Below are 24,559 nucleotides of genomic sequence, written 5' to 3' on the forward strand. Positions count from 1 at the left end.
GAGTCTCATTGTGTGATTGATGAGCCTTTAAAACTTCTAGTTGGCACCGGTTGGGCCTTCTAGATTGGATTTTGATTTCCATTTTCCCACCCCTCATTTGTGGTACTGCTTTGGGACGTCCCGAGTTGTTGTTAATCAACGAGGACTACGTCTGTCAATGAGCGACAGAGAAAAATGGATTTTTGTAAAATCTTACCGTAAAATCCTTTTCTCTTAAGCTCATTGACAGACGTAGTACCTGCCCCTCAGTTTTTGAGTTGGGTTGGGTTAAATTCTCTAAACACTGCTTTGTGACATAACTGATTTGCTGTAGCAGGAAGTGAGAGGATATACCCTCTGGGACTGCCCCTAGGGTGTGGCCAGAACATTTTCTTTCCTGTCTAGTCCTACTCCTGTAGAGGGCAGTATAACCGAGGTATTAATCAACGAGGACTACGTCTGTCAATGAGCTTAAAAGAAAAGGATTTTACAAAAATCCATTTATTTCTTTTGCGTATTACCAGTCCCGATCTCCTCGCACTGGTACAGTGCCTTGCGAAAGTATTCGGCCCCCTTGAACTTTTCGACCTTTTGCCACATTTCAGGCTTCAAACATAAAGATATAAAACTAATTTGTTTGTGAAGAATCAACAAGTGGGACACAATCATGAAGTGGAACGAGATATTTCAAGCTTTAACAAATAAACTGAAAAAAATTGGGCTTGCAAAATTATTCAGCCCCCTTTAAGGTAATACTTTGTTGCGCCACCTTTTGCTGCGATTACAGCTGTAAGTCGCTTGGGGTATGTCTCTATCAGTTTTGCACATCGAGAGACTGAAATTTTTGCCCATTCCTCCTTGAAAAACAGCTCAAGCTCAGTGAGGTTGGATGGAGAGCGTTTGTGAACAGCAGTTTTCAGTTCTTTCCACAGATTCTCGATTGGATTCAGGTCTGGACTTTGACTTGGCCATTCTAACACCTGGATATGTTTATTTGTGAACCATTCCATTGTAGATTTTGCTTTGTTTTGGATCATTGTCCTGTTGAAAGACAAATCTCCGTCCCAGTCTCAGGTCTTTTGCAGACTCCATCAGGTTTTCTTCCAGAATGGTCCTGTATTTGGCTCCATCCATCTTCCCATCAATTTTAACCATCTTCCTTGTCCCTGCTGAAGAAAAGCAGGCCCAAACCATGATGCTGCCACCACCATGTTTGACAGTGGGGATGGTGTGTTCAGGGTGATGAGCTGTGTTGCTTTTACGCCAAACATAACGTTTTGCATTGTTGCCAAAAAGTTTGATTTTGGTTTCATCTGACCAGAGCACCTTCTTCCACATGTTTGGTGTGTCTCCCAGGTGGCTTGTGGCAAACTTAAACGACACTTTTTATGGATATCTTTAAGAAATGGCTTTCTTCTTGCCACTCTTCCATAAAGGCCAGATTTGTGCAGTATACGACTGATTGTTGTCCTATGGACAGAGTCTCCCACCTCAGCTGTAGATCTCTGCAGTTCATCCAGAGTGATCATGGGCCTCTTGGCTGCTTCTCTGATCAGTCTTCTGCTTGTATGAGCTGAAAGTTTAGAGGGACTGCCAGGTCTTCGTAGATTTGCAGTGGTCTGATACTCCTTCCATTTCAATATTATCGCTTGCACAGTGCTCCTTGGGAAATCTTTTTGTATCCAAATCCGGCTTTAAACTTCTCCACAACAGTATCTCGGACCTGCCTGGTGTGTTCCTTGTTCTTCATGATGCTCTCTGCGCTTTAAACAGACCTCTGAGACTATCACAGTGCAGGTGCATTTATACGGAGACTTGATTACACACAGGTGGATTCTATTTATCATCATTAGTTATTTAGGTCAACATTGGATCATTCAGAGATCCTCACTGAACTTCTGGAAAAAGTTTGCTGCACTGAAAGTAAAGGGGCTGAATAATTTTGCAAGCCCAATTTTTCAGTTTTTTATTTGTTAACAAAGTTTGAAATATCCAATAAATTTCGTTCCACTTCATGATTGTGTCCCACTTGTTGTTGATTCTTCACAAAAAATTACAGTTTTATATCTTTGTTTGAAGCCTGAAATGTGGCAAAAGGTCGCAAAGTTCAAGGGGGCCGAATACTTTCGTAAGGCACTGTATTTATCAGTGCAAACTTTTGAAATTCATCTGGGGTTCCATACGCCCTCGAATTAATAAGCAAGTCTTTTATGCTGGTAGGATTAATGGCGGCTTTTCGGTCCCTAACTTATAAGCCTATTATACGGCGGCAAATATTGCCCCATTTTCTCACCTTCATGAAACCTACCAAATGCCATTATGGTCCACTATTGACCTGGTAGATTCTCACCCTTTCCCCATTTCCTCCCTGCCCTGGGTCCCCCCTATACATTGCCTGACCAAGCTAGGGCCATGTGTAACTCCCTCTCTTCGCTTGTGGGATTCCGTCAAATTTTCAGCAGGCCTAATTTCCCCCCATTTGCCATTACTCAGCCTTATCCATTGCCCATTATTTCCCCCCAGTTGTGAAAATCCTAAGCAATTCTCCTGGCGGACAGATAACGGATTCATTGATCTTCAGTCCTTGTTCACCCCACGGAAATAATAATAATCTTTAAAGCCCTTAGATCTTCCCATTAATTTTCCTTTACGGGAACATTACAGATACATACAACTAAAACACTTCCACAACTCCTAAAATCTCGACCCACACCATACATGTTAACGCATTTAGAAAGCCTCTGCAGAGCCTGACCTCATTCCCTGGGATTAATAGAATTTACTTTACTCATCAATTATATCCTTTAGAACACCCCCGGTGCGGCCCTATTATTTACAATGGGAGAAAGATTTGGGAAGACAGTTGGATCTAGAGGATTGGCAGATCATGACAATAGCGCTCAAAAAGCTCCAAGAATGTCCTAATATTGGAGAACGTCTACAAAGTGTTATATTGATGGTACTATACACTAGCTAGACTGGCCCAATTCATCCCATCTTATTCCCCTCTTTGCTTCCAGGGATGCCCACAGGAAGGAACCATGGCCTATATTTGGTGGGCATGTCCTAAGGTATGTAGACTATGGGTCAGCATTTATACCCTTCTCCGTAACCTATTCCACACCAACCTCAATAGGGACCCTTACGAGGCCCTCCTTTTTGTAAACCAATTTCAGAACCGCTTCGCCTGGAACGCCAATTGGCTTTGCATCTCTTTACTGCAACTAAGTTGACATTGCGACAACTTGGAAAACCCAAGTGCTTAGCTTTTGAAGCAGTTAAGAATCGTATGATGTGATAAATGGGAAACTGACGGCCTTTGCTTCAGACACCCATGGCAAATTCCTCAGGGTCTGGCAACCGTGGATAGCATATGTCCAACCTTCCAGATTCGATAATGGGCTCCTCTCATTTTGAGTGATCCTCCATTGCGTACCCCGTCAGACTCCCTTTTACAAAATTCTTTTGTAAAAGAAATATAGTCAGAAGTTCCATCCCTTCACTTTACTATAACCTGTTTGTCTGTGTCCTCTTCGGAAAGATTTCTCATCACTTGTCCTGACAGAAAATAAGGGGACGTTTTCCCCAATAATGGAACAGACTGCAATAAAAACCTCAGAGATTCAACCCTTCCCAACTCTTTCTAAAACAAGATAAAAACCTGTGGCCTTGATGGTCTGCCCTAAGGGAGCCTCTCTGCTCCACATGGTCCTTGGTCAATGTATGTAAAGGGAAGTATAAATCTTAAAAGCAAGCCTGCAAATTCATAATTATGTTTTTTTTCAGCTTCTTGCATACATTTATGATTTGGTCTTTTTTAAATTCTTAAACTGAAGTTTTCAGAAAAGAGGCCCTCTCGTAAAATCCAGCCTAGGTTGTGAAATGCTTAGCCCTGCTTTAGTAGGTGCTGAATTTGATCTGGAGTGCCAGGTAACATATCTGAAGGTTGGTATGTAAACTAATTTTCCCTCATAGTGTTCCTAAACCCCCAACAGTAAAATCAGTCTGTATCTACAGTAAAGCATGCTTGTTATACTCACTGTGGAACTTAAGGGGTTAATCATCCACATTGTGTAAAAAGGCTTCTTGATCTTGTACGCACAGATCCTCCTCCTTCCACTGACTACAAAATATGTCCGGATAAGACGGAGCCTTTGAAGTCAGGCAGCACATGCTCAGTTTGGTGTGTATTGCTAGAGAGGTTTTTTTGGGCCAATCAGCACTGTCCAGACAGGGTAATGAGCCCTGCAGGTTCATGGGAAAGCTCAGTGTAGTATGAAAACTTCTCCTCCTACAAGCTTCGGCCAGGAACTGATAGAAGTCACAAGACAGCTACATATAACTGATGAGAAAAGGTATTTAGCTGTTTTATATTTACTAAAACGATTGCATGTCCATATTCTGTGTACTGTGGGAGACCAGATATAGTGAATGCAGGCTCCTGGGTTTAGTAATACATTAAGAAAAGAAGTCAATAATTGCCTATGTGACTGGACACCATGTAGAGTGTAACAAATTTCAGGACTTCTGATGGCTTTTGTGTTTTTTTTTTTTTGTTTAATATTTGGGTCAAGGTGGGCCTGGCAGAGAGAGGTGTCTTATGAGAAAAGGTCACCAGCATATCTGAGGTTTCAATACATGTGTAAAGCACCTCTAGAATTTTTGTTAGAAGACATCTGCAAGATCCGTTTAGTTCTAAGGAATACCTCTGGAGCTGAGTTCAGGCACTCTTCTATGCAGATTTTACATTTCTCTCTTTCTTTAAAGTTAGATCCCATATTTGTCTCTTGCTGGTACAGTAAAGGAGTGAGTACTGTCACCCGAGGACAGGTCGTGTTATTGGCAGGATTACTAGGTGAAAACAAATGGGAGGAGGAAGCCTGAATTTTTAAACTAAGGGCTCTTTCACACGGGCGATCCGTTCAAATCGCCTGTCAGTTTTTTAGGAGGATCTGATCGGCTCCTCCATGCAGCTCTATGGGGCAGCGGATGTCAGCGGAGACACCTCCGCTGACACCCGCTGTCATCAGTATCCGATCCTGTCCGTGAAATCTGGAAGGATGGAAACCCTATTTTTCCATCCGTTCAGGGATCGGATCGGATGAGAGCAGACAGGCGGTCCGCTTTCATCCGATCCCCCATAGAGAGCAGCGGGGGCTGTGACCCCTCCCTCTCCGCACTGCAAGCGGAGACGGAGCTGTTACCCGCCGGCTCAGCTGGGATCGGCGGATCGATCCCCGCTGTGCAGCACGGATCTGCCTACGGAGGCGAACCGTGTGAAAGAGCCCTAATACTGCAACCACATTTATGGCAAACGCAACATATTTTTGGGTTTGGGTTTAGATACACTTTACAAACACAGGTCCAGTAAGTATAGAAGCACACTGTAGTTCATTTCTGTGGTAATAATTGCAAGTCATTTTTTTTTTTTTTTTTTTTTTAATTTAATTTTAGCCCATTTACCTGAAAAAAAAGGGTGTTTATTGGGTAGCCGTACATCAGCTAATATCTGGTTTTATTGGGCTTGCCCTGCTAGCCTGTACAAGGGAAGGCAATTGGGTGGACTTGCAGCAGAAAGAGGGCTTAGGCTGGGCATCACCACTAAAATCCTCACTATAGCATTGGGAGATTGGGCAGTGCCAAAGAACTGGGGGAATTTCATGCTTTGGAATAATGTTGTTGGCCTTCTTTTGTGCTGCTATTTAGCAAAAAAGGAGTAAGTAGTTCTTTATCAAAATCTCCCTTTGCTACAAATATTATGCCAAGGTTATGTAGTAATCCTTTCTTTTAATTGTACGTTTGGCAGGAATACTTGCCAATATCAACATTTTTCAGCTAAGTAATTTATGGAATATCTGGTGTATACCTGCACAAGATGTGAGTAATGTTTATTTTTGTTCTCTCCTGAAGATTAAGTTGGGTCACAGAGCAGAGGCTAATGATGGTAAGTTTATAATTTTAAAGTATTAAAGCTTACATTTTTTTTTTTTTTTTTTAATTAAAATAATAAACAAGTCATACGTACTGGCTCTGTGTAATCCTATTGCAAAGCCCTGATCCTCTTCTTCTAGGGTCCCCCACTGGCACTCCTGGTTTCTCCTCTTCAGTAAGTGCCCCCATAGAAATCTGTTTGCTCCTGAGCTGCCCTGTCTGTGTCTATAGCTACAGAAAGTGTGGCTCTGCTCCCTCATCACAAGATTTGATTGACTGCAGCGGGAGCCAATAACCCCCCACTACTACCATCTTCCCCAGTGAGGTGGGGAGAGAGCCAGTGCTCTCATGCACAATACTGGATCTAGATCGGTCTCGGGTAAGCTTAAGGGGGGGTGTTTGGGGGCACCCTGCGCATATATATATATATATATATATATATATATATATATATATATATATATATATATATATATATATATATAATATATTTTTTTACCTTAATGCATAGAATGTATTGGGGCATATTTGCAATGCAACGCAGAGCAGCAGGAGCAATTCACCGATTAAGCTGTGCTAGGGGGCAGTGTGGTGCAGGATTTATTGCATTGCTCCCCCTTCTTCTTCTTTCTTCTTTCTTCTTTCTTCCCACTTTAATTTTAGTCTTGACCTTGAACTTCCAAAACCGTAATATAGCACTGATTTTTACATCGCTAGAAGGCAGGTTGCAACATTGATTTTGTTGTTTTTGTTCTGGATCTATAGCTTTGAGGCCATCTAATGATGGCAATCTATATAGTAGAGGTGTACATCTTCACTGGTCTCACGATTCGGTTACGATTTATCCTGTCACTGATTCAGTTCTGCGATGCAGCACGATTACTGCCTGTGGTTTTCATTAACAAAATTCAAGCAATCAGACAAACTCAATTTTTTTTAATTTTTTTTTTTTTTTATCTGCTCTAAAAAAAAAAAAACTCTCTGCATGTAGCAAAGTCTAAACACAACAGACGACCAAAGTATTTATTTAGAACAGTAAATACCAAAATAGCACAACCTCCCATTTAGCTGATCCAGCCCATTTACATTACACAGCCCCACCATTTACATCACACAGCCTATTTTACATTACACAGCCCCCCTCCATTTACTTTAGAAAGCCCTCCCCCCCATTTACATTACACATTCTATTTTCCATTATATAGCCCCTGCCTCTCTGGGGACAGCACTGCCAGCGCACTCTAAAGTTAAAACAAATCAGTGTCAGTCCCTCTGTTTCATGGATTCCTTCCTACAGTGTGTAAGGGTTCATGTAAACTAATGCCGCTACCTCATTATCTCCGATCTTTCATGAAAGATGTATGTGTTTTTGTGTATATACATGCACACATATATGTTTGTTACTGATCCACATAAGACACAAAGCAGGTAACCTTAGCTAGGGAATCTTCAAACATTTTTGTAATACAGGCATCTTTAATTGTGTTTTTTATTTTTGAAGCATTTTAGGATTGTCCTGTAAATATACATATAACCACCAGGTGGTGCCACATTGCTATGTGCTGTTCCTTATCCAAATTGCGACTTTAAAACTTTTTTTTTTTACCCATTTGTCCATGTTGGTTGTTTCAAGTTAATGATACTGGCTATCATCAATGTTGTGGTCTTGTCATGTTTATATGGTCTTTTGGAATTGCCATTTTGCTTATCTCTGGTGGATCAGTGGGTTCCAACACTGATATTGTTCATCTGGATTCCGAATGTATTGTTACACCATTCATGCTTGAAATAAATGCTGCATCACAGAACCGCATTTAATAAAAATCCATATTCTAGGAGATGTTTTAATATGTCCTCAATGGCTATTGCATTTTTAACTCACTAAATTAATTTTGAACCCAATAAAACTATGGTCACAAATGGGCAGAATTATAGAAATGGGTTTTTGTTTTGTTTTTTTGCCATGATGGTATTCTTCCTTCATATTGGAGTTCAGTTTAGGGCTAGCTGAGCGTTAAAGCTTGCTATAGAAAATGTGCAAATTAGTGAATTGTGAACGCAGAAATACAAATAGGAGAGATGACACTGGTATCAGGAACAGCACTGGCGAGAATAGGTTTTCCATCCTACATGATTGACTGACTGTTTCATATAATAGGGGGTGTGTGTGTGTGTGTGTGTGTGTGTATGTGTGTGTGTGTGTGTGTGTGTGTGTGTGTGTGTGTATATATATATATATATATATATATATATATATATATATATATATATATATATATATATATATATATATATATACATACATACATACATACATACATACATACATACATACATACATACATACATACATACATACATACATACATACATACATACATACAACAGTCTTGACGGAGTTCCCAGAGATGCTTAGCACTTGTTGGCCCTTTTGCCTTCACTCTGCGGTCCAGCTCACCCCAAACCATCTCGATTGGGTTCAGGTCCAGTGACTGTGGAGGCCAGGTCATCTGGCGCTGCACCCCATCACTCTCCTTCTTGGTCAAATAGCCCTTACACAGCCTGGATGTGTGTTTGGGGTCATTGTCCTGTTGAAAAATAAATGATGGTCCAACTAAACGCAAACCGGATGGAATAGCATGCCGCTTCAAGATGCTGTGGTAGCCATGCTGGTTCAGTATTCCTTCAATTTTGAATAAATCCCCAACAGTGTCACCAGCAAAGCACCCCCACACCATCACACCTCTTCCTCCATGCTTCACGGTGGGAACCAGGCATGTAGAGTCCATCCGTTCACCTTTTCTGCGTCGCACAAAGACACGGTGATTGGAACCAAAGATCTCAAATTTGGACTCATCAGACCAAAGCACAGATTTCCACTGGTCTAATGTCCATTCCTTGTGTGCTTTAGCCCAAACAAGTCTCTTCTGCCACTCGTTTTCCTGTACTTGGCTGCTTTTTTCTTGCCATAATACAAATTCTAACCAGGGCCGTCTTTATTCTTGATTGGACCCTGGGCAAAAATTTTCTTGGGCCCTCTTGAATCCACTTATCAACTATTTGGGGGCTCAAGGGGCAGCTCCTTTGGGCCCCGCAACAATGACTAGACCCGGGGCAGCTGCCCCTTTTACCCTGTGTTAAAGACAGCCCTGATTCTAAAGCCCTGTACACATTATCAGATTATCTGAGGACTTTTGTGTGCAGACTTACCAAAACCATATAATATGAGGTCAAACCTAAACACTTTCAATTTGTATGCACTCCGGCAGGCCCTTGCACTACATAGAAAAGGTAAATCTGAAGACAAAAGTCTGTACGGGGCATTACAGTCTATTCAGTAGGATTATCAGCTGTGTATCCACCTGACTTCTGCACAACACAACTGATGGTCCCAACCCCATTTATAAGGCAAGAAATCACACTTATTAAACCTGACAGGGCACACCTGTGAAGTGAAAACCATTTCAGGTGACTTCCTCCTTGAAGTGTGACTCTACAATTTTCATAGTCATGAAAATAAAGAAAACTCTTTGAATGAGACGGTGTGTCCAAACTTTTGTTCTGTACTGTGTGTATGTATGTATGTATGTATGTATGTGTGTATGTGTGTGTGTGTGTGTGTGTGTGTGTGTGTGTATATATATATATATATATATATATATATATATATATATATATATATATATAATATGTATGTGTGTGTAATATTATAAAATGCCCTGTCTCTGGTGTTTCAGAGATAAAACGCATCCTCCTACATAATAACTTGTACCTGTTTATCTGCAGTCTTCTCTTCCCTACATCTGTTCAAAGACCTGAATTTATAAAGCTTGTCTAAGCTGTCAGAAAAATGGGGGCAGAGAACTGAAATGACACAATGCAGAGCTCGTTGGGGAAAGCCCTGGTAAAATAAATTGATTATTTATTTTTTCTCTTGGTGTCATTCTTCCTTTCAAAAAACGGAACTGAAGCAAAAACGGATGTCAGTGGTGTCATCCGCAGACATCCGTATTTACATAGACATGCATTATGTCAGTTTTTCATCCGCAAACGGATGGGATTAAAGACGGACATACGGACCGGATGACACGTGTCATCCGTGTCCGTTACAAAAAAAAAAAAAAAGGACCTGATCGGGCAAAAAAAAAAGGAACGCCCGTGTGAAAGAGCCCTTAGTGCTCTGGATTGAGATATGCTTTGTTCATTTTTCATGTCCGAGTTTTACAACCACTTTAAGTTAGGGGTGAACATAATATCAGTTTGGAATCCACCTTTTAAGAAAATGCCTATCATTCAGTTTTACCCTTTTTTTTTTTTTTTTTTTTTTTTTTTTTTTTTAGCAGCTAAAGAGCGTTCACTTTTTATTTTTTCAGGTTGTGTATATTTTCAAACTTCTTATAGCAAAGTATCCAGCAAAGCAATGCGGTACAAAACAGCAGTAACCTTGTGCAAAGGGTAAAATACCATACAGTAAGAAGACCTACAGAAAATGTTCATAAAGTGCTTAAGTACAAAATGAATCTCGATTACCAGATGCCAATAAGGACATCTAGGACCGTGCAGAGATTTATCCAGTACGTCCCCGCACTTCTATACTGCTGGTTGCCCACCTGGTTGTGTAGATTTTATTGATTTGTGATGGGCTTCTTACATAAATGTATCTAGCGCAGGGTTTCTCAACCTGGGTTCCTCCAGAGGTATCTCAGGGGTTCATTGAGCAATGAGAAATTTCTGATTCTCAGATAAGTTCCCAATGACGCCATTGATATTTTTAGCTATCTGTAGGGGGTTAATTCTTTCCAATGACCACATGTGTATGGATCATTCTTCCAGTGACCATCACACTAATGTATCATGAGTTTTAGATATAGTTATTTTTATCAGGGGTTCCCTAAGACCGGAAAGTCATTTCGGGGTTCCTCTGTGTTGAGACAGGCTGATCTAGCATGTCTGTGGTAGCACCACAAACTGAGCTTTAAAAAAAAAAAAACGCAATCGGCTTGAGATACAATTTTGTTGTGAGTGAATCTGACAGTCTTATTGGCTACTGTCATTTGACTTTTTTCTTTTTAATATTGTAGATGTCCTCTTTTCCCCGCCATCTACACTTCACCATTGTCACTGCTCTTAGAAGCAATCTGTTTGTTTCTATTCTGTTTTAGTGTCCCATTTACATGTGAATGATGTGGTCATCTGTCTTGGGCTTGTGAGACCGTATCCTACTCTGACTGTTTTTATTGGTTTTCTCTGAACCTTTTTGTGGCTACTATGGGAAGGTCTGGGAATGTTCTGGTCTGTGACTTCAGTGTCTGTTAAACCAAGACATACACACAAACCTGACTTCCTTTTTCTTGTACCAGCTACTGAAGATGTTTATCTGGCTGACAGCTGTGTTTAACAATGATAAGCATTTTGATGGTTAAACATATTGCGGAATACCTAAAATGCAATGCCGCAGCATGTTTAGCTGGGTTTTCTCTTGTCTTGCAATGCTTTTTTGGAGTTTTTTTTTTTTTTTTTGATGCCCATTATTGCAGCCTTTCTCATTCTTTTTATCATTCAGGAAGCCCAGAAAATGTTCTTCTATCTCAGGGGAATTCATCAAATGATTATCTCATCCAGTTTGTGGTTTATTAAAGGAGAAGTATGGGCTTTTGAAAAATACAAACATCCATACTTGCCTCCATGCTGCAACGTTTGTGTGAGGCTGAAGCTGTCCCACACTGACTCTAGCACCCAGAGCTGAGCGAATAAATGGCCACTGACCACTCAGTTCACTGTCTGCTCCATGTAGAGAGCAGTGACTGTCAGTCACCACTCTTCGCTCTGCTCCTCAGTGCCTGCCCATGCAATTAAGTGCCGGTTCACACTTGTGCGGCTGCGGAGATCGCATGTAATTCGGAGCGCACTGCTCATTCATTACATGCGATCTCATGTGCGGTGTGAATTTTAGCCATACACTTTGTATGGCTGAATTCGCACTGCATCCGCACCAAATACGCACAGGAGGCATTTTTGGAGCCGCATCAAAATCTGATTGCACAGTGGTACACACTTGTGCGATCCGATTCTGTGCGTACTTGCAGATCGCACTGTGATATGCAATCAAACTGGGGGTGTCGTTTAACTTTTAATTGACATCCCCCCCCCCCTCCCCCCGTATCGCATATGGCAGTGTGAACTGCCAGATGTGCGGATGCGATGCGGGAACACGCTGCATATTCGCAGCATTCCCACATTGCACAAGTGTGAACCGAGCCTAAAGGGGGTGCGTGCGTGCGTGCGTGCGTGCGTGTGTGATGTGTGTTTGTTCACTTAAAAAAAACACTTTTGCTTTGCATTCGTAGTAATTTCCAGCAATACATAGGCAGTTGGTCCATTGAATAAGGTTGGCTAGGGCTGTGGATTTACAACCTGAATGAGCCAACCCTCCTCCTGTGTTTTTGGCCTGAAGATATGCACCGCTGGATTGCACGAAAAAAGACAGCTCAGGTTGTAGCCGCTGTACTAACAATCCAATGTTAGTACAGCGATCTCCCCAGCTGAGCTATTGTGTTCTGAAAGGGAAACTCCTCAGCCATTGGCTGAGAGCACTGATAAGGAGCCAGTCGGCAGACCTTTTTCGCTCATGAGCCCTCTGCCAGCTTCTGTCAGACAAGCTGCAGTACACACGGGACTAATGTCAGCCAGTTTCTATTGAACCAGCTGATGCCGGCCAACATTCGGTCTGTGTGTACCAGGCTTTAGTCATAATAGTATGAGTGAAATAGACTTGTGTCCATTACAGCATATTCTTCCTCACAGTGGGCAAGAGCAGAGAGTGGTTAACAGGAACTGCTAGTTACTCACCCCGTATTGTCCTCCAATCTTCCCCGGTCCTGGCAGGAGTAGGACTCCCACTGTGCATGCATGGGGGACTATTCTCTGCCTGTGCTGGGAGTGAAGGGCACGCACATGTATGGACTTCAGTCAACGGTTGGTTGGTTGTCAGAATGATGGGATGGTTAGTGTAACATCACTAAAGAGTTGGTACTATAAGCCTGAAGCTTTGCTCCATATGACTGCAGTGCATTATACTGTTAAAGTAAGCAATCATACAGTTCAGTGAGTACCAGCACTGTTGCCTTACAAGTTTACTTTTACTAGTTTTCCTTAAGGGCTCTTTCACACGGTCTGCTCCGTAGGCGGATCCGTGTTGCTCAGCGGGGATCGATCCGCGATCCCCGCTGAGCCGGGCGGGTGACAGCTCCGTCTCCGCTTGCAGAGCGTTATTTTTTTTATTTATTTATTTTTTTTACTAAGTAATCCTAAAATTTTCCTCCTCATTTTAATCCTCAAAGTTTTTATTCCTGCTTTTGCTTTCTGTCATTTACAGACTGGGTGTTTTCTCCTTGTCACTTAGTAATAACTCTCCATTTTTTCATTGACAGGAATAAATCGAACAGCTTTGAGGGAAATCAAACTTCTTCAAGAATTAAGTCATCCTAATATTATAGGTGTAAGTATGAAGAATTCCTAAATTGAGCTTTTTATGTTTTATTTAGTATTGTACTGAGAGGGCATGCCATTGTTATGTTTTCCTGAAGATGTTAGCTCCCTGGTTGTCATGTAGATCTTAAGGTTTCAGTAGTTTCTAATATACATTCCAACAAGTATGCAGATCAGGTGTTCTGACATTTTTTGTTTTCTTGTTATAGAACCCGTTCTAAAGTCTCTCCCTCATCTTCATACAGCCTGATCTAAAAGATGCAGTATTTTCTGTGCAGGTTGCAATGATGAGGACTTAAACCCAAGAACAAGAATATAATTTATTGTGTCTTACCAGTTCTTAGATATAGGGGCTGCATTAGTATTTTTTTTTTTTTTTTTTTTTTGTGTGTTTTTAGGCCAAGTACATTTTCTAGTAAAAAAACACGTCAAACATCTTCGTTTATTATGACTTTGTGTCCTGTAAACTGAAATATCAGTCACTTTTCCTGACCATCTTCTGCAAACTACAATTTTGTCCAAATCTGGACAAGGGTGGCAACACTTCTCCTTTGAAAATACAGTAAGTGAGTATTTTCACCCTAGGGCAAGAAGTGTGTTATTGACAGGATCACAAGGTGAAGCTAAATGGGGGGGAAAAAAGAAAAAGAAAAAAAAAAAAAACGAATGCAGCCACCTCACTTAAAGAGGAAGTATTGTCTTTTTTAATTGTACCTACAGGTAAGCCTATAATGAGGCTTACCTGTAGGTTCTATGAATATATCCTAAACTTGCACAGTTTAGAAAATATTTTGAGTGCATACAGCTGATAACGTTAAACGGCGCATGCGCTCTGGCTTACCATGCCGGATATTTAGAGCCTGTGCCGTAAAGGGATGTAATCGCAGCTCTGGCCACTTATAGTGCTGGAGCCCACAAACCCAGAAGAAACACCGGGGAAGATGTCGGCCATCTCAGCGATATGCGGACCCCACTGGAGGGCTTTGTGCTAAGGTAAGTATTTCATATTGTGCTAGTATGGGATGCATACTAGCTCATTATGCCTTTGTCCTACAAGGTTTGTTTGTTTTTTTTCTTGTTCTTTCTATTCCCATAGAATACCTCTACAACCTCTTTAAAGTGAGTGCCATGCAATTGCTAACTATGCCTAAACCTGCTTCTATTTACCTATTCTGAGGGTGCTCCAGTCTGGTCACGTGATTGGCTCACAGCAGTGGGAGGAGGGACAGCCAAGAGTGAATGCCCCAGAGTGAGTCTATGTATGACCTCAACACTCAGGCATCTCAGCCATGTTGGCGATCTCTCCTCTCCTCTGAAGCCAGCTGCTGGGGAGATCACATGACCAGACTGGAATACCCTCCGAATGGGTAAGTATAAGCATTTTCCTTTTTAAACTGTAGTTGGATATAGTATTTAGTGTATTAGGTGGTTTGGGAGCAGGTGTAAGCAGAGTTAGCAATAGCCTGGAATTCTACTTTTAAGGACTGGTAAGCTGCTCTAAAGATACTCTTAACCACTTCCCGACCACCTGCCGCCTATTTACTGCGGCAGGTTGGCTCTCCTGCGCAAACCAACGTAGATCTACGTCGGTCGCGCGCGGGAAGCTATGGGGCGAGTGCACGCCACAGGCGGCGCTTCAGCAGATTTAGAAAAATATTGTGTTTTTTTTCTCAAAATTGTCGCTCCGTTTTTTTTGTTTATAGCGCAAAAAAAAAAAATTGCACAGGTGATCAAATACCACCAAAAAAAGCTCTATTTGTGGGGGGGAAAAAAAGGACGTAAATTTTATTTGGGTACATCATTGCATGACCGTGCAATTGTCCGTTAAATAACGCAGTGCCGAATTGCAAAATAGGGCCTGGTCATTAAGGGGGAAAATCCTTCCGGTTAAATTGACTGCAGTCACCATAAAACATTAGCAAGTAGAAAATGTATCTTTACTTTGGGAGTATTTATATAAAAAAAGTATTTTATATATTTATTTTGCAGCTTTTGGATGCCTTTGGTCACAAATCCAACATAAGTCTGGTATTTGATTTCATGGAAACCGATTTAGAGGTAAGGTTTCTGGAAACATACATTTTAATAGCAGTTCCACACAAGAAAAGATATGAAGCTATCCTTTTATGTCCAATTCTAAGCTTAAAGTGGAATTAAACCCATCCGTTTAGCGCTTTCCCAAAACAGTTACATGTTAGTTCAAGGCATGTTATGAATGAGAACTGTCACCGTTGCTTTTGATCTCAACCAAATTGTCAAGCCAATAAATTCGCTGGTGTTCTAACTGATCACACATGTAGCACCATGGCAACTGCAGATCAAACCGATTAAGATGACTGCTTCCATGACTATAAAGAATAGGAGGGTTTAGTTCCACTTTGTTTAGGGCCTCATTTAAACTGGCACACCATGCCAAGCAGGTGCTGCATGCAAGAAGCGCATTTAAGTCTGAGGACACATCCATACTAGTTTCAGCATATTTACTAAATATCATTTTTTTGAATGTACACTGTCTTTACAGGCTATTATAAGGGATACTAGTCTAGTCTTGACTCCGGCGCACATAAAGTCCTACATGTTGATGACTCTTCAGGGTTTGGAGTATTTGCATCATCTCTGGATCCTGCATAGGGTGAGATTTTACACATACATAGTTTGTGCAAGCACACTTACCTTACTAAATTCAACCCAGATTCCAAACTCAAAACAACATTTGAAAGTATGCAATGTCTAACTATGTGTTGGTGTAGTTCTATTCCCTGTGGTGTTTGTTTGCCATAACCTTGTAATGATGGGCTCACATGTTATAGCTGCAATTTGCAGTGTTACGACCGAACAATGTTCATGTATTTATTCACCTAGCTCTCCTATTTGCTAAGGGTCATAAACCATGCTTCACTGCTTAAGCGCCCTAATGTAATTACAGACTGCACAGTGTCAAATGCTCTGCCTGCTTGGTATGTGTCAGAACTAATTGAAAGAGCATTATGGGAATGGGTTTTGTTTGTGTTTTTTTAAATCCTACTTACCTAGGTGGATGCTGCATCTTTCCCCTGCTGGCTCGAAGACTGAGAACCGAATGATCAAACATTGCTGCTCGCTCAGTTCTCAGAGCTCCCTGAGCAGAGAGCTGGTGACTGTCAGTCACCGCTGTCTGCTCTGCCCCTCCCCAACCCACCAAAGCTCTCTGGAGCGCTGGCCTGTGGCGGGGTTGAGAGCAGCCGGCTCAGGCTCTTAGCGACTCGCAGCGACTGGTATGCCGTGACAAGTGATGTTCTGAGCTTGGTAAATTACACTTTTTTTTTTTTTTTCCCCCTGCTGCATGGTGTAAGGCAGTGCATTGCCTCGCACTTCGCTACTCTGAAAAAACTGCAGTGGTGTGAACCGGCACATACCTAGGAAACAAAGCATTTTGCCTTGTCCATCCAGAGGGATGGTGCTGGAATAGCTGCCTAACGCAGTTCCACTGCATGTGGTGTGAAAATACCCTCAGAGATTCAGGGATTTGTAGTTTCTTCACAGGAAGTGTCAGTTCTTAGGCTATGGACAGAGGTCATGCATTAACCTGTTCAGTGCCATGAGGCATGCAGCATGGCACTGAACACAAACTTCTGACATGTGAATGTGAAGATTTACTATAGGCAGACAGAGCAACAAATGACACCATGAAACTACATGATCAGTACACATCTTATGCAGGTGGAACATAAAAGCCTTTAAACTACAGAAAAAAATTTCAGCAGCTTTACGAATACTGCTTCCTCCGTATTGTGCCAGGCAACTCAGTCTTAGTTTATTGTACCAGATTATAGAGTGTGGGCATCCTGCACTTGTGAGCAAGAGATGAGCACTAGGTCTCCTGGCTGGGCTACTTGTAAGGGTTGGGGGGATCTGTTTACTCATAGTTTTGGCATTTAGCTGTGCAGGAGTAAATGTACAGAAGTCTTTTTAGTAGTGCTTGACCGCCAAGGTTCATCCTATTTGGGGATATGCTGGTGGGAATGAATCCCTGAAGGATTGGATTGTACCTTCTTTTAGTATTTGGGGCCTGCTTATTTCCCCCTCAGACCTAGCTGCCCTTCAGTAAGGGGGTACAGTAGGCCTGGCCTGTGTCTGGTCATTGGCTGCTGCAGCAAGAGATGGGAGTAATTCTGGTAGCATAAGTTTTTTTCTAATATTAAACTTTTGATTACTTATGTAAAGATAAAGAATATGTATGTGCTTTTATTTTTATGGTAGACTTTTTAACTGTGATATTGCATTCTGACAGCATGACCCGGTGCTGTCAGAATAAACCTGATCAGTACCTGCAGCTGCTAATTGACAAACGTTTTTCAACTTGTCCATTAGACTGCAGTCTAGCTAGTAATCTTCTGTCAAGCTAGGGCAGCCACATATGGATCGAAATTTGGTTGGTCCCTACTGAACTGGCTGAGTTTCGATCCATGTGTCCAGTGTTTTTGCTTCAATTACCCCTCAAAACAAAAAGCTATTAATAAATCAAAACTGGAGGTACCTAACATATCCCCAGCTGCTGTACTTAATAGTACCAAAAACTTTTCAAAAGTTAAACTCCTAATGGAAAAAAAAAAATACATTGTTAATTGTGCTTGGCATTTATTTCAGTTACACAAATTACATAACTCATTTAGTGCCACTGGGTCTCATTTTGACAAGTCTTCTCAAATCTGTATTTGGTGGTGCAAATTTTGCATATATACGTGTATGTATATGGATAGATAGATGGATAGATAGTGTGTGTACAATACAAGAGAGCTGCATTTATAAGTTATAACTTTTTTTTTTTTTTCCAAGCTTTTATTACTTAAGTGACTACATTTTTTTATGTTGCAGGATTTGAAGCCAAACAACTTGTTACTGGATGAGAATGGAGTCCTTAAACTGGCTGATTTTGGTTTGGCCAAATCATTTGGAAGTCCAAACAGAGTTTACACCCACCAAGTGGTAACAAGGTATAAAGTCTGTTCATTTTAGTTAAAACTACTGTGCCCACAATACAAAAACGCTGTAGGTTTGATTGTTTGTTTGTTTTTTGCCTGTTGTGCAATATGCAGCACTTTCAAATGAGCTGTCTCAATCAACGCATGTGAAAGCACTTTAGATTTTTTTTTTTTTTTTTTTTTATTGATTTATTTTATTATTCAAAGTCAGCCTGACCTTCCCTTTGCTTCCAAACAAGCACAATGATATATCTACTGCTTCTCATTTTAAAGCATTTTATCACAGCACGCCAACCAGAATTGCATGCCACTGTGTACCACTGCAATGCTGTACAGTGACCTGAATGAAGTGTACTTTTGTACACCTCAAAGTTCAGTTAAACAAAAAAAAAAAAAAAAAATTGTGATGTGCAGAATCGTGCACCACACTGCCCAATACCGCAGTCAGAACAGACAACTGCCAGAGAGGACATATCTGCGGTAGTTAGTCCTTGAAAATTTATCTTCCATTTGCACAATCCCCCAGCAAGCCATTGGGAATAAATGAAGCTGCAGCTCCTGATCCATTCATTCTGTCCCCATTCATAATTACTCGATCGCACTCCTTCCCCTATTGTAAGGGGATGGGAGGTATGAGCACTGTAAATGGTACCATATCAGGGATCACAGCCGCTTGGTACAGTGTCTGTGTACGGAGCTGGTGTAATGGCAGCTCCATACACCCAATTACTGGGCAGATCGGCCACCCAGCGGCTGCCGATCCACCATTGACTGACACAGGCATACCCCAGTTGAAAAGTGGTTAATGAACACTCAAGCATTTCTTGGTTTCTGTAATTAGTTTTTTCTATATAAAATTCTGTGTACTTGTAAGAGGAAAGAGATCAAATTTGTTATTGGTAACCTTTACCACATATGTTATTGAAAAGTTCTTGTAATGCTTTAATAGGTGGTATCGGTCTCCTGAGTTACTATTTGGTTCCAGAATGTATGGTGTGGGTGTTGACATGTGGGCAGTCGGATGTATTTTGGCAGAGTTGCTGCTAAGGGTATGTATATAAACTCATCATTTAAATGTAAATATGAGCCTATGGCAGAATATGGGAATATAAACCGGTGGATATTGCATGTCCTTTTTTTTTTTTTTTTTTATTAAGGTGCCCTTTCTGCCTGGGGATTCCGATTTGGATCAACTAACAAGAATATTTGAGACATTAGGTACTCCGACAGAAGATCAGTGGCCTGTGAGTATCCATTATTTGTGTGTGCGCATATATTCTAATAATAAAAAAAAAAAAAAGTGTGTATGTTTTTATAGTTATACAGTGTGGATTGTCATTGACTGTAAACTGCAAAAAAAAAAAAAAGTGAAACCTCTCACACCATGCTCATACCCTGTTAATTAATTTGGTTGTATCCAGCCCAGCTATTGGCTTTTTATGTATGTAGCATTGAACTGTTTACCACTTAGACACCCATTACTAAGCACGTTTTGTGTTTTTTTTTTTTTTTTTTTTTTTTTTTTTTTTTTTTTTTTTTCTCAAATTACTTTTTATGAAAAATGTAATGTAAGGAATCTGTCTCCTATGCAGGGCATGTCTAACCTTCCAGACTACGTTACCTTTAAAAGCTTTCCAGGAACACAACTCGATCAGATATTCACTGCTGCAGGAGATGACCTGCTAGAACTCTTACAAGGTTTATTCACGTTCAACCCCTGTGCACGGTACACAGCCTCACAGGTAAGTCCTCAACATTGACTAAAACGTTCTTAAATATTTGATCTTTGTATTTCTTCATTTTATTTGACTCTAAATACCTTAGACTATGTAATTTAAATCAACCATGGTTTCCTCATATAGAAATTATTGATGCATATATTTCAAAAGTTGTTTTGTCTTCTCTCGTCTGCATAGCCCAATGTGAGTCTTGAATATACTGGTACTTTGCCCATTCAAGACAAAGGGACAGTGGGTTTTTTTTTGTCACTATGACTTTACATGTATCCCATGCAGATATGCTGCCATTAACGAAAGTGCAAGCGTTAGAAATGAAAAGGCTAAACACCGTTTCTGACACCGCAGCTGTGCGGTCACGTGAACCCCTCCCCGAGATTCCCCCTGTGATGTCAGTCAGCCAGCAGAGGGAATCTCTGCCCCTCCCACTTCTCTCCATAGGGCCCGGCTAGCACATGGGATCACGTGGCCGCACAGCTGCAGTGTCAAACGGTATTTAGCCTTTTATTTCTAACAAACACTTACACGTTTGGTAATGGCAGTGACAGCATATCTGCATGGGATACATTATGTGCAGCTGAATAGCGGCAAGAAGGGCGGAGAGGAAACGCTCTTATGCTGACAGGCAGGGAGGGGGGGGGGAACTCAGAGGAGAGATCGTGGTCAGCAGAGGCAGGGGGGGACATAGGAACTGACAGGATCAACCAGGTTTATTACCAGTTAGGAAGAGAAGAATTGCACAGCACGTGCACTGTGCTGTTTGTTATTCATGCCTTAAAGGAAAATGCTCCTTAGTGTGTTGGTTTTTTTTTTTTTTTCTTCTTGGTTACAAATGCTTTAAGAGCATTCACTTTATTTTTTATTTTTTTTCCTACTCCATAGCCCCGATCTAAAACTAAAATAATTTTTTGCTATACATATGCTTTAAATTATGTATCTTTTATTGACAACTTCAATTATCTCTGACACAGCTATTGTACTGCGGGAAGCTGATAAAATATATACTTTGTGTAGCCATAACAAAATCTGTGAGGAAGAGAATGATTTCACTCTTTTGGTTCTGGACAGAGGCATGCAGCCATATGTGTGCTGACATTAAGGTGTCAAAATATGTGTTTACTTTTTCATACATCTGTGGAACAATTGGGGACTTGTACGTGTGACAAGTTTGAGAGTACCCAGACAAAAAAATATCTTGTGCTATTTTATATAAGGTCTAGACCATGGTCTACTAATATTAGCCACTTCAGCTCTGGAAGGTTTACCCCCCCCCCCCCTTCATGACCAGGCCATTTTTTGTGGTACGGCACTGCGTTACTTTAACTGACAATCGCATGGTCGTGCAAAGCTGTACCCAAAATAAAATTCTTGTCCTTTTTTTTTTTTTTTTTCCTCTCGCAAAGCGTTTTTCTTTTGGTGGTATTTGATCACCTCTGCAGTTCTTATTTTTTACGCTATAAACCAAGAGACCGTCCATTTTGAAAGAATAACACATATATGTTTGTTTCTGCTATAAAACGTATCCAATGAAAAAATTTAAAAATCAAATTTCTTCATCAATTTAGGCCAATATGTATTCTGCTACTTTTTTTGGGTAAAAAAAATTCCCAAAAAGCGTAATATTGATTGGTTTTCACAAAAGTTATAGCGTCTACAAACTATAGGATAGATTTATGTAATTTTTTATTTATTTTTTTTTCTAGTATTGGTGGCAATTTGTGACTTGTCGTGAGACTGCAACATTGCGGCAGACAAATCGTACACAAAGTGACACTTTTTGGGGACCAGTGACATTACAGTGATCAGTGCTAAAAATGTGCCTTTCACTGTACTAATGACACTAGCAGGGAAGAGTTAACATCAGGGGCAATCAAAGGGTTAAATGTGTTCCTAGGGAGTTCTTGCTAACACTGTGGGGGTGCTTTTATTCTGGGAAGGCAGAGATCCGCATTCTTGCTTTGTAGGAACACAGGATATCCCAGCCTTCCCCTGTGAAAGAACCAGCGATCTGCCTTTTTTTTTACATAGGTAGACTGCTGTTCTGCCTGTGTCCCGAACGATTGCTGTGATTGGCTCCCGCTGTGTCCAATCACAGCGGGAGCGGGTTAAGCAGAATGAATTACCTGTATGTGATTCTGCACACAGGAGCCGTCGCCCCGCAGTAAATGTGGCATACTGTTTGACCGCAAAGGTATAATGCATAAATCTGAGTTTTCAATCTCACTTGAAGAAGCCCTGTTGACATGTTTTGTAGGATTTCACTTCTTCAGGACTGCATTTTCTATTGTAGCACCCTACAGGTAGGTGCTAGGTAAAGGTATAGAGGGCCTTGGCTGCCTAACAGCAGGGCTGTGATTTTATTAGTCAGGGTGTCATGGTTTCCAGGTGTGTCTGCTGAAGGGGGAGTCTCCCCACTGGCTCCTGTGAGAGGCTTCTCATAGGGTGGTGGAGGAAACCCAATCAGGGGACACATCTCAGCTTGTAACTACCCCAGGAGGCAGATTGTGCCGCAAAGGATTCTGGGAGTGGGTATAAGTTTGGGGGTGGCACATAACACGATGTCTTTGGCGGGAGCAGAGTCCCAGGAAGGAGAGTGCGGCTGTCTCTCCTCCTGTCTGAGGAAGGTGGATGTCTCTGGGTGTCGTCTGAGTGTCCAGAGCGTGCTGAGTGAGCTGAGGGGATCCGGTGTGCCGAGAGCCTGCGGAGAGCGAGAGGGGTCCAGTCCCAGGAGAGCCTACACAGGTGGTGAGTACCGAGGATTTCCCCTGGGGGTCTGCCTGAAGTTAGAGGGGACCACTCCGGAAGAGGTTCTGGGATTCAGTGCCAGCTAGTTGTAAAGTGGGTACCTAGGTTGAGGACCCTGAAGCTACAGAGGGGGTACATAGTCAGTGGACCCTGAAGAGTTCAAGGTCAAAGGGGGCACCTGCAGTTTGGGCCCTGAATTGTATAGAGTGTGCCAGTTACAGTGACAGCTATACAGAGTTCTACCACATACTGCCTCAAGCTGTGCCCGGGGGGGGGGGGGGGGGTATACGTTGACTTTCACAGTACAACAGTGTCAGGAGTGCTACAGTTCTCAGTCTTGGATCTTCTATACTATAAGTTGAGGATTCAGCACTTTGTTCTACAGAGTATTCTCAGTGTCAGTGAGCGTTGGCTGGCGCCAAGGAAGCGCCAACGGGCATTTTGGAAGTAAAGTCCCAATTGTAAATAGTTAAGCCTCAAGGAGTATCACACTCATTCCCTTCTCCCATCCCCTTTAACTTATAATAAAAACCACAAACAAAGATGCCGGAGTTGACGCTGCTTCAGTTGTCACACCCAAGGACTCAGCTCACATGGGCTGGAAAGGATTCCGGTACTAATGGCAGACCCACATCAGGCCACAGGCCTGGAAACCTTGCTACACTTTGTAAGTAATTAATGAGGCTATGAGAAACCTAAAGTGTTGCACTATTCTAGTGACATATGTAAAACAAGTTGTGCTCAATAGTGAATAAGGTCTGAAAATGCAATCAATCTAAAAAAAAAAAGTGATGTAAAAAGATAAATTAAGTGAAAAAGATGATGGGGGGGGGGGGGGGGGGAGATTTAAAGAGTTTTGTAGCCAGAGGTCAGATTAAATGAATCCTGTTCCCTTCACTGCAGAGGCCAACCACCACCAAACCAGATAAGATGTATTCTTACCAGAAGAATTGGACCCCCTGTCAGGAAGGTCAAACACACTTTGGGGTTATAATCCTTGTGAACATGTTCCGACGAGGCTCTTGAATACAGCAGAAGTGTCCTCTCTAGATGCGACCCACAGTGAGGACCACAAACCCCCACAGCATAATGTAAATTAATGAAACTATATATATAGTGTAAAACCTTAAGAGCTAATATTTTTATTATAAAAGAGTATCCGTAACCCTCAAAAAATCAGACCATAACAAAGAAAATTACAGACTAGCGGTAATAACCCAAAGTTCTATACGAGAGTTATTGCAGTATAACCATGTGTTATTGATCCTAGAAATATGGGTCTTAATATGGGTATACCCCATATACCCCATTATATGGGTATGGGTACCTCAATATGGGTATTGTTTTTGGAGTACCAAACAGACCAAGGGCTCCAGAAGTTTTCAGTGTAGTCAAGCCTATCTTGTGTTTGTGTGAAACGAACCTCATAGTTATAATGAAGTTGAGTCATGTTTATGATCTCCTTCAATGTAGGTAGGGGCTCCATTTTCCACATTCTGGCAATATATAATCTAGTGGCTAGGAGTATAGGAGTAACGGTTGTTCTAACGGTTGGGGGCCGAGTGTACTACAGGACCAAAATATGTGATAGATACTGCCAGTTTGTCCGTATAATCTCCAGCGATAGGTGTTACAACACTTATTTTATGATGACACAAGCGCAGTAATTGTTTTTGTTTTTAATTGATGAGGTTATACAATGGTTCCAAAATTAATCTA

At 41.4% G+C, this 24,559-nt stretch overlaps 1 protein-coding gene across 1 annotated transcript in view; it reads left to right on the forward strand.

Moving 5' to 3' along the window:
- Positions 1 to 24,559, forward strand: part of CDK7 (cyclin dependent kinase 7) — a 44,015-nt gene that overhangs the window by 12,784 nt on the left and 6,672 nt on the right. Inside the window, exons 3-10 of the mRNA XM_082268504.1 lie at positions 5,890 to 5,923; positions 13,341 to 13,408; positions 15,388 to 15,456; positions 15,920 to 16,030; positions 18,253 to 18,371; positions 19,309 to 19,408; positions 19,517 to 19,603; positions 19,952 to 20,101. Coding sequence (XP_082124630.1) covers positions 5,890 to 5,923; positions 13,341 to 13,408; positions 15,388 to 15,456; positions 15,920 to 16,030; positions 18,253 to 18,371; positions 19,309 to 19,408; positions 19,517 to 19,603; positions 19,952 to 20,101 — 738 coding nt within the window. The remainder of the gene's footprint in view (positions 1 to 5,889; positions 5,924 to 13,340; positions 13,409 to 15,387; positions 15,457 to 15,919; positions 16,031 to 18,252; positions 18,372 to 19,308; positions 19,409 to 19,516; positions 19,604 to 19,951; positions 20,102 to 24,559) is intronic.

Source organism: Pelophylax lessonae, assembly GCF_965119305.1.
Source record: "Pelophylax lessonae genome assembly, chromosome: 1".
Taxonomy (NCBI): domain Eukaryota; kingdom Metazoa; phylum Chordata; class Amphibia; order Anura; family Ranidae; genus Pelophylax; species Pelophylax lessonae.